The 10,574-nt window shown below is 32.9% G+C and overlaps 1 protein-coding gene across 2 annotated transcripts in view; it reads left to right on the top strand.

Moving 5' to 3' along the window:
- The first annotated feature begins 550 nt into the window (after window positions 1-550).
- The window catches only part of LOC138310546 (solute carrier family 15 member 2-like), a 32,803-nt gene continuing 22,779 nt past the window's right edge, over window positions 551-10,574 (top strand). The window contains exons 1-10 of one of the 2 annotated variants that reach the window (XM_069251807.1): window positions 551-1,120; window positions 2,525-2,624; window positions 2,899-2,989; window positions 4,528-4,605; window positions 5,493-5,575; window positions 5,719-5,802; window positions 6,159-6,248; window positions 6,705-6,749; window positions 9,021-9,056; window positions 10,017-10,105. In XM_069251807.1, coding sequence (XP_069107908.1) covers window positions 1,089-1,120; window positions 2,525-2,624; window positions 2,899-2,989; window positions 4,528-4,605; window positions 5,493-5,575; window positions 5,719-5,802; window positions 6,159-6,248; window positions 6,705-6,749; window positions 9,021-9,056; window positions 10,017-10,105 — 728 coding nt within the window. In that variant the 5' untranslated portion in view covers window positions 551-1,088. Of the gene's footprint in view, window positions 1,121-2,524; window positions 2,625-2,898; window positions 2,990-4,527; window positions 4,606-5,492; window positions 5,576-5,718; window positions 5,803-6,158; window positions 6,249-6,704; window positions 6,750-9,020; window positions 9,057-10,016; window positions 10,106-10,574 lie in introns of those variants that run through there. The other variant, XM_069251808.1, reaches the window with a different exon arrangement.

Genomic DNA, 10,574 nt, shown 5'->3' with positions numbered 1-10,574 from the left:
TATACTAAAGATGTAACAAATTGAGAGTAAAGATCTACATTTTTATATAATAATGATGTAACAAACTGAGAGTAAGGGTCTACATTTTTATATAATAATGATGTAACAAACTGAGAGTAAGGGTCTACATTTTTATATAATAATGATGTAACAAACTGAGAGTAAGGGTCTATATTTTTATATAATAATGATGTAACAAACTGAGAGTAAGGGTCTACATTTTTATATAATAATGATGTAACAAACTGAGAGTAAGTGTCTACATGTTTATATAATAATGATGCAACAAACTGAGAGTAAGGGTCTGTATTTTTATATAATAATGATGTAACAAAGTGAGAGTAAGGGTCTACATTTTTATATAATAATGATGTAACAAAGTGAGAGTAAGGATCTATATTTTTATATAATAAAGATGTAACAAAGTGAGAGTAAGGATCTATATTTTTATATAATAAAGATGTAACAAATTGAGAGTAAAGATCTACATTTTTATATACTAAAGATGTAACCAATCATTTTTAAACTGCACATGGTATTATGTAAATCTGGAATAGGGGTTTTCATTTTTCTTAAGAAAGTCAAGATGATCACCATGACCCCTTATGGATTCAAAATAGAAAACAGATCGTCTGATTTTCTTGCAAATTGGTAAAGAAGGGTTTTTGGGAAACTATATATACCATGGTGATAGTTTTGTACTTGAAATCTTCAATGATCGCAATGGCCTCTAAAGGGGTCAGAATTTAACAATTACCTGATTTCAATGAAAATTGGTCATATACTTTGGCTAAGGCTCATCTAGTCTCCAAACACTCTTATGTTCGTTGTAATCAGACATTTATTGTCCCTATAGAGGCCATTGTGGATTTCCGGCCCAAAACTATCACCATGGTAAATTATTCAAATTAGGTATTGTAGTAAACTGATCATATTAATCCGACTCCAGGAGATGATTGGTTGCTTTTCCCAACCGATTACCAATCATTTGACCTTTTACCATTAGATATATTATATAATATAATTGTATTTCATTTTCCAGGACAATTCTGTATGTGTCTGTGATTTATGCCATTGGAAATGTAGTCATGGCACTGACAGCCCTGCCGCCACCTGAATGGTAGGTATCCAAACATACTGTGAGACATTGGTAGGATCAGGAAAATTTCACCCACGAGAGTGACAGATACATAGATCATATGTAATCTCATAGGCAATTATCAAGGAATTTCAATTTTGCTAATATTTCATTTTCCTGATGGAAGTAAAAATCGAAAGATTTTTTACCATCGAAAATATCTAGCCATATGATGACCCGTTGAGTCAAGGACTCGTCTCTCATTGGGGTCGACAAAAATCACAGCCATACAAAAATCTACATACATTTGCACTCACATTTAATTGTGATAATAGTGTAATGCAAGAATGATCCAGTTATTCAAATTTAAATAACATATTTTGTAGCCATATATAAGATTGGTAAAATGATTAGTGTTATATTTCAATATTTTGTATTCTAATCTGGGATTGGATCATTGATTTAATATAATTTACATATTTTGTATACTTATCTAGGATTGGACCAGTGATTAAATCTAATTTACATATTTTGTATACCTATCTAGGATTGGACCAGTGATTAAATCTAATTTACATATTTTGTATATCTATCTGGGATTGGATCATTGATTTAATCTAATTTAAATATTTTGTATACCTACCTGGGATGGGACCACTGATTTATCTAATTTACATATTTTGTATACCTATCTAGGATTGGACCAGTGATTAAATCAAATTTACATATTTTGTATATCTATCTGGGATTGGATCATTGAAATAATTTAATTTACATATTTTGTATACCTATCTGGGATTGGATCATTGATTTAATCTAATTTACATATTTTGTATACCTATCTGGGATGGGACCACTGATTTAATCTAATTTACATATTTTGTATACCTATCTAGGATTGGACCATTGATGTAATCTAATTTACATATTTTGTATATCTATCTAGGATTGGATCAGTGATTTAATCTAATTTACATATTTTGTATACCTATCTGGGATTGGATCATTGATTTAATCTAATTTACATATTTTGTATACCTATCTGGGATGGGACCACTGATTTAATCTAATTTACATATTTTGTATACCTATCTAGGATTGGACCATTGATGTAATCTAATTTACATATTTTGTATACTTATCTAGGATTGGATCAGTGATTTAATCTAATTTACATATTTTGTATACCTATCTGGGATGGGATCACTGATTTAATCTAATTTACATATTTTGTATACCTATCTAGGATTGGACCATTGATGTAATCTAATTTACATATTTTGTGTACCTATCTAGGATGGGACCAGTGATTGAATCTAATTTACATATTTTGTATACCTATCTGGGATTGGATCATCGATTTAATCTAATTTACATATTTTGTATACCTATCTAGGATGGGACCACTGATTTAATCTAATTTACATATTTTGTATACTTATCTAGGATTGGTCCAATGACAGGGCTGATTCTGATTGGCCTTGGGACAGGAGGAATTAAGCCATGTGTGTCAGCGTTTGGGGCAGACCAATTCAGACCCGACCAGGTTAAGGGTTTCTTTGTGGAAGTTTGTATGTAATAAGTTTTGTGTTTGCAATTAAACAAATAGTCATTACACAGAGAGACTTCCTGGTCTTAATTAAAAAGTTTTTCCTTTGATATAGGCTTTTTAGCAAGTGTATAAGCAATTTTAAAGAATATACATGCTTTATGAAAAATCAATTTCTAACTGTATCAAATATCTATTAAATTAGTGTAATATACTATTGTTATTTTTCAGGAATGTATACTTTTATATGATACAACTTATTCATTTGCAGGAAAAAGAGAGGATGACATTTTTCTCGGCTTTCTACTTTATGATAAACCTCGGCAGCATGTTATCAATTATCATTACTCCGTTACTTAGAGGTGAGACCTTGTAGTTCACTTGGGGGTGGATTTCTAGCTCACTTAACCTCCGCAGTATGTTATCAATTGTCATTACTCCGTTACTTAGAGGTGAGACCTTATAGTTCACTTAGGGGGTGGATTTCTAGCTCACTCAACCTCGGCAGTATGTTATCAATTGTCATTACTCCGTTACTTAGAGGTGAGACCTTATAGTTCACTTAGGGGGGATTTTCTAGCTCACTAACCTCGGCAGTATGTTATCAATTGTCATTACTCCGTTACTTAGAGGTGAGACCTTATAGTTCACTTAGGGGGTGGATTTCTAGCTCACTTAACCTCCGCAGTATGTTATCAATTGTCATTACTCCGTTACTTAGAGGTGAGACCTTATAGTTCACTTAGGGGTGGATTTCTAGCTCACTTAACCTCCGCAGTATGTTATCAATTGTCATTACTCCGTTACTTAGAGGTGAGACCTTATAGTTCACTAGGGGGTGGATTTCTAGCTCACTCAACCTCAGCAGTATGTTATCAATTGTCATTACTCCGTTACTTAGAGGTGAGACCTTATAGTTCACTAGGGGGTGGATTTCTAGATCACTCAACCTCAGCAGTATGTTATCAATTGTCAGTACTCCGTTACTTAGAGGTGAGACCTTGTAGTTCACTTGGGGGTGGATTTCTAGCTCACTTAACCTCCGCAGTATGTTATCAATTGTCATTACTCTGTTACTTAGAGGTGAGACCTTGTAGTTTACTTGTGGATGGATTTCTAGCTCACTCAACCTCGGCAGTATGTTATCAATTGTCATTACTCCGTTACTTAGAGGTGAGACCTTATAGTTCACTAGGGGGTGGATTTCTAGATCACTCAACCTCCGCAGTATGTTATCAATTGTCATTACTCTGTTACTTAGAGGTGAGACCTTGTAGTTCACTAGGGGGTGGATTTCTAGCTCACTTAACCTCGGCAGTATGTTATCAATCCTCATTATTCCGTTACTTAGAGGTGAGACATAATAGTTCACTAGGGGGTGGATTTCTAGCTAACTCAACCTCGGAAGTATGTTATCAACCATCAGTGGAATGTATCAGATGAATTCTCACAAAAATTTGCAAAATTTATTTCATAACATGATGAAATTTAAAAAAAGTGACGTCAATGTGTACATTCAATTAACTTTTTTGGACTACTTGATAATTCTATTGATGTTCATAAGAATTATTCTTCCAAATTAAAATGAAATGTCAAAATTTCTATAGTGATGTCACAATAACGTCGAGTTTTCGAGCCATTCTGGGATTTTTTCTCTATTATAGACAAAGTTTTATTTAGTATGAAAACAAAGAAAAAATAATTATTGTGTAATGAATTCTCTTCTTTTTTGCATTTATTCATTAAAATTTGAAACCACAAATTTGCGATGAATCCTATAAAATGACATTTAATTAAGTCTGTATTCTATGCCTGATTCTCTGACTAGCTACCGATAAGTGATGTTCCTCGAAATATTATTACCTTATTATAAATGACAAGCTTACTACAATTTTTTCAGCTGATGTCAAATGTTTTGGGGGTGAGTGCTATCCACTAGCCTTCGGAGTGCCTGCAATACTCATGTTCATAGCTACAAGTAAGTTGGGGATATGTAAGGGATATTAGAAAGTCAGCGAGAAAATGTGTTTCTGAAATTTAATAGTTCCAGTTATAAAGTTTATGTTCGGCAAACGAAAAAGTTTTTGACTGACGTGTGCTATTTAGTTCTACAAGATACAGGAATCTTTATTTTCCAGTTCAATATATATCATATGTAACATAAGTTATCAATAGCTTTCGACAATAATTGTTCTGTTGATGTGTATTTTAATGTAGATAATTGAAGAATAAAAAAAAATGAGGAGAAAAAATGTAATGTAAAGAAAATAAAAGATATTATGCTTTTCTGTACTTTATTTTGGTATGGGACATGTTAGGGACATTATAGAAAGTAAGCGAGAAAATGCTTTGGTTTAAAACTCAGTTAGAATTCTACTTCATTGTTTCGGAAATTTAATAGTTCCAGTAATTAAGTTTATATTCGGCATACGAAAAAGTGTTTGACTGACGTGTGTTATTTAGTTCTACAAGATACAAGAATCTTTAATTTCCAGTTTAATATATATCATATGTAACATACATTGTAAGTTATCAATAGCTTTCGACAATAATTGTTCTGTTGATGTGTATTTTAATCAGTAGAGAGAATGTAGATAATTGAAGAATAAAAAAACATGTACAAAAAAATAATGGTAAAAAATGAGAAAAGAAATGTAATGTAAAGAAAATAAAAGATATTAATATGCTTTTCTGTATGTTATTTCAGAATGGGAAAGACAGGTAAAAAATGAGAAAAAGATGTAATATAAATAAAATACATGAATAAATTAAAAACTGTTAAAGGAGAACAGATTGAAGAATGTGAAAAATGGATTTTTTGTTGAAAATATAGTTTTAGTTATTTATTTTCATTTTGTTTTTCAGTTATTTTTATTGCTGGGAAAAGCCAGTACAAAATTACACCCCCTGCTGGTAATCTGGTCGGAAGAGTGTACAACTGTATAAAGGTATCATCTATTTTTCTTTCCAAATTTTTAACTATGTAAAATTATGTTTTAATATTCTTTATGAATTAATCAATAAACTGTGGTATTGTTTGTATACTTGTAAGGGAGACAACTCCGCTAATGTCCTATCTTTCAATTTACAGGCAGGTATTGTGGGTAAAGTAAAAAATCGAGGAACTAATGTAAAGATGCAACACTGGCTCGACTATGCTGAGGAAAAATTTGAGGTAAGGATCTATAGCATGTAAAAGCTAAATATTTTAAAGGATACATATCATATCATGGGTAATGATATCTGTAGGCAAAAACAAAAGTTAACTCCCCTGGAGGAAAAAAGTTCAAGTTTTTTAAAGTCCCCTTAACTGCCAGGACCATTTCATGCCAAGTTTAGGAGATGGAGATAAGCCAGTCTAGAAAAAAAGAATGTAGGCATTACCTGGCATCTACTTCCTGTTTGTAAAATGTAGATTTCTAACTCTCATCTCATAGGGAGTAGGACTATAATGAAAACCACCTTTTTTACCAGCAGCCCTATAAGGAATACTTGTCCACTATGTGTTGTAAATTTCATTTTGATTTTCAGCATGATTTTATAGATGAAGTTAAGTCACTACTAAAGGTGCTGACCTTATTTCTTCCTCTACCTTTGTTCTGGGCGTTGTCTGATCAACAGGTAAATATTCTACATTGTTTTGTCCAACCGATAACTTTGTTAATTAATGGTATTGTCAGACCAACAGGTAAATGAAGATTTTATTTATACAATGTAGAATGATCAATCTTAGAACTACCTATCAATGAAACATATACAAAACAATGTTGGTCCTTGGAATAATCTACTAAAGTTTATTTGATTACCTCCCCTGTTATATTCCATAGCACCAAGTGATGAACTGAAATGTCTTAAGAAACATGCCAATTGATTATATATGTCTGGTAAATCAAATTTAAAATTGGAATCACTTCAGATCTGAAAAAATAGGGCCGACACAATAACTTAGTTATATTAGTTGCAAATCTGATTGAAATGCAAATTCTACACTGAAACGGAATGGGGGTATGGATTTGTGTTGTAATCAGATTGGTTAATTACCAGATGTCTATAAAGGTGAACATAATTTATTTCCAGGGATCACGCTGGACTCTCCAAGCTGCCCAGATGGATGGTGATGTGGTAAGCTTAACATTGTGTTTTAAAACTCTGTATGAAGACCACCTGCTTGATATGAGTACATCCTTGTGTTTTATATGACTAAATAATTCAATTTCGCTTGTTACAAGCATTTTCATTGGCTTAAAAATTTACTTTATCAGCCCATAAAGGGAAAAAATAGCGTCGCCGTTTGTAACGTTGCTTCTGATTGGCTGAGATGACGTCGTAATGATTTCATTGACAAAAGAGTCCCAAAATGAATTTTGAACAATGAAGAGATTATCTTTAGTAAATTGAATTATAAGGATTAATTTGAATAGATTTTTTATGTTGTGGAGATATAACACAAATATCTTAGTGTATTCTCATCATAAACTAATCACAGTTTATTTAGAATACACTCAGAGTTTTGTGTTATCTCTCCATAACATAAAAAAATCTATTAAAGTTAATCCTTAAATGTCAACACAAATTAACTTGTGTATAAAGGCCACTCTGCTAGTGTTACTCAGTCTGTATACAACACTTCAGGTTGTTTGTATCCTTCTGTACGTACAACGATCAACCAACTCCTCCTTAACTACTGTACATACAATGATCAACCAACTCCTCCTTAACTACTGTACATACAATGATCAACCAACTCCTCCTTAACTACTGTACATACAATGATCAACCAACTCCTCCTTAACTACTGTACATACAATGATCAAACTCCTCCTTAACTACTGTACAACAATGATCAACCAATCCTCCTTAACAACCAACTCCTCCTTAACTGTACATACAATGATCAACCAACTCCTCCTTAACTACTGTACGTACAATGATCAACCAACTCCTCCTTAACTACTGTACGTACAATGATCAACCAACTCCTCCTTAACTACTGTACATACAATGATCAACCAACTCCTCCTTAACTACTGTACATACAACGATCAACCAACTCCTCTTTAAATACTGTACGTACAACGATCAACCAACTCCTCCTTAACTACTGTACGTACAACGATCAACCAACTCCTCCTTAACTACTGTACATACAATGATCAACCAACCAACTCCTCCTTAACTACTGTACATACAATGATCAACCAACTCACTCCTTAACTACTGTACGTACAATGATCAACCAACTCCTCCTTAACTACTGTACGTACAACGATCAACCAACTCCTCCTTAACTACTGTACGTACAATGATCAACCAACTCCTCCTTAACTACTGTACGTACAATGATCAACCAACTCCTCCTTAACTACTGTACATACAATGATCAACCAACTCCTCCTTAACTACTGTACATACAACGATCAACCAACTCCTCCTTTACTACTGTACATACAACGATCAACCAACTCCTCCTTAACTACTGTACATACAATGATCAACCAACTCCTCCTTAACTACTGTACATACAATGATCAACCAACTCCTCCTTAACTACTGTACATACAATGATCAACCAACTCCTCCTTAACTACTGTACATACAACGATCAACCAACTCCTCCTTAACTACTGTACATACAACGATCAACCAACTCATCATTCACTACTGTACGTACAATGATCAACCAACTCCTCCTTAACTAATGTACGTACAATGATCAACCAACTCCTCCTTAACTACTGTACGTACAATGATCAACCAACTCCTCCTTAACTACTGTACATACAATGATCAACCAACTCCTCCTTAACTACTGGAGGGATTTAAACAAAACTTTATGGCAATACAGTAAAACACGCTTACAAAGAATTCATGGTTATAACATAGTGATTTTCATACCCGTCAAGGTTATTATATCAATATAAGATATCTGTAATGTGTATATAACAAACTATGTTTATAACAAAGTGATTTTGTTGGTCCCCAGAGGTTTGTTATAACTGTGTTTTACTGTAATCCTTACACAGTATTGATCTAGCGGGGCTCTGCCGCTTGGTTACAAAACATAGCTGTCATTTAATGTTCAATAGTAGTATGAACTTGTACTCTTATTTAAAGCAAAATCAGTTGTCAACACATTGTTTCGAGGAAAATATTAATGATCTAAAATTGTTATAGTTGTAAGACAAGGTAGATATAGCTCTTGAAAATCAGTAATTTTAAAGTTTTTTGTAGACATTATGGAAGTTTCTATTAGAAAGAATTTACTTGCTTGTCATATGACTTAGTGTTTAGAACTACAAGGTGGGTGTTATCTCGAGAAAAAGAAAACAAAAAAGAAATTAAAAAAACCCACTGAAGTTGAAAGCATGTATATAACCAAGATGTGTTTTTCAGGGTGTGCTTGGAAGGATCAAACCGGACCAGGTTATGGTGAGTGTATCTATAATTTATCTCTTACTGTAAAATACTTTGAACGTTCATAGCATAATGTTTCTGTTAGATAGTATAGTCCATGCGTTTTCATTCTAATTCCTGATTTACACATTAAATTATGTCAGGATTTAAAATTGGTGTAGCAAAGTATCTATGTGGGAAATATCCAATTTACAGTAAAACGTATATTTGTTCTTGTTCTTGTTTATGTTGATATTTGAAGTAGCTGGAAGTGAATGTCAGATCAGAATTTAATGAAACATATTTATGATACCATATAGCCCGTTATAAAATTTTTTTGCTATTTGATCCAAATACAACAAAGTCATATGTTAGCAATTTTATAAAATTTTGCGATATGGATTTAAGGGTAGATTTCATTCAACCATTTTTCAGTATTTTGCAGATCAAATTTTCACGATCCTAGTGTTGTCCCGCAGAATATCATCCATACATAAATAACTGGCTATACAGTTTAAGTGAATCAGTCAGATCAGAATTAACGCAAAGCTATCTATCATATTATTATTATAATTAATTTTTCTTTGTTTGTTTTCTTATTAAATCTTGCTTTCATTTTTTGCTTACTACTGTGAAAACCTTATGTTATTGTGACATCACAATAGATACATTGATGTTGTGTATTGATTTGGAAAAATAATCCCTTGGAAAATCAATGCGTACATTAAAACTTATTTTATCTAATCAAATACAGCTATAGTCTAAAAATGAATTATAAGCATTGATGTCACTATTTTTTAATGTCATCGAGTTCTGAAAAAAAATTGTTTGCAAACTTTTGTGAGAACAGTTTGCAACCTTTTTTCTCATACTCCGAAGAAATTAAAATAAGTGACATCAATGACGTTATTTGTTTTTCATACTAAAAAAATGCAAAAAAAATATTGACATCAATGCTTAAATAATAATTTTAAAATCCCGCTTTCTTATGAACAGGCTTTGAACCCTCTCCTCATCATTATCCTGATTCCACTGTTTGAACAAGTGGTTTATCCACTGTGTGATAAATGTGGTATCCTGAGAAGGTAAGTATAATATAGCTGTAGTTTATTGATTTATCCACTGTGTGACAAATGTGGTATCCTGAGAAGGTAAGTACATGTATTAGTACATGTATACCTTTTAGTCTATGAGTCAAGGAAGTAATATCAACGAGTGTTTTCCAGACTACACTGGATCCTAATGCTAGGTTTACACTATGTTCCTGGCGACCACGGTAGCCCCGTTTTCCCGAAACGTGGTGCGATGTAGAATTTTGGCTATGTTTGTCTCTGTATTCAAGTTGAGCGAGGTCTTGTGAAGTTTTGCCACAGTCTTTTACGGATTACATGGTGGACCGTGGATACAGGGGAAAGTGCTGTTCCCGGAGGTTAAAGGTACACTACGGCTTAAGCACGGTCTATCAAGGATAACACTACATTCTCTCTAGTCCTGTTACGATCTGATGAGGTCTGCTACGTTTTACACGTTTTGATCAAGCTCCGATACGTTTTT

The sequence above is a fragment of the Argopecten irradians genome, chromosome 16 (genome assembly GCF_041381155.1).
Source record: "Argopecten irradians isolate NY chromosome 16, Ai_NY, whole genome shotgun sequence".
NCBI classification, from domain to species: Eukaryota; Metazoa; Mollusca; class Bivalvia; order Pectinida; family Pectinidae; genus Argopecten; species Argopecten irradians.
The sequence above is the reverse complement of the archived record's forward strand: the minus strand, read 5'-3'. Positions and strand labels throughout refer to the sequence as shown.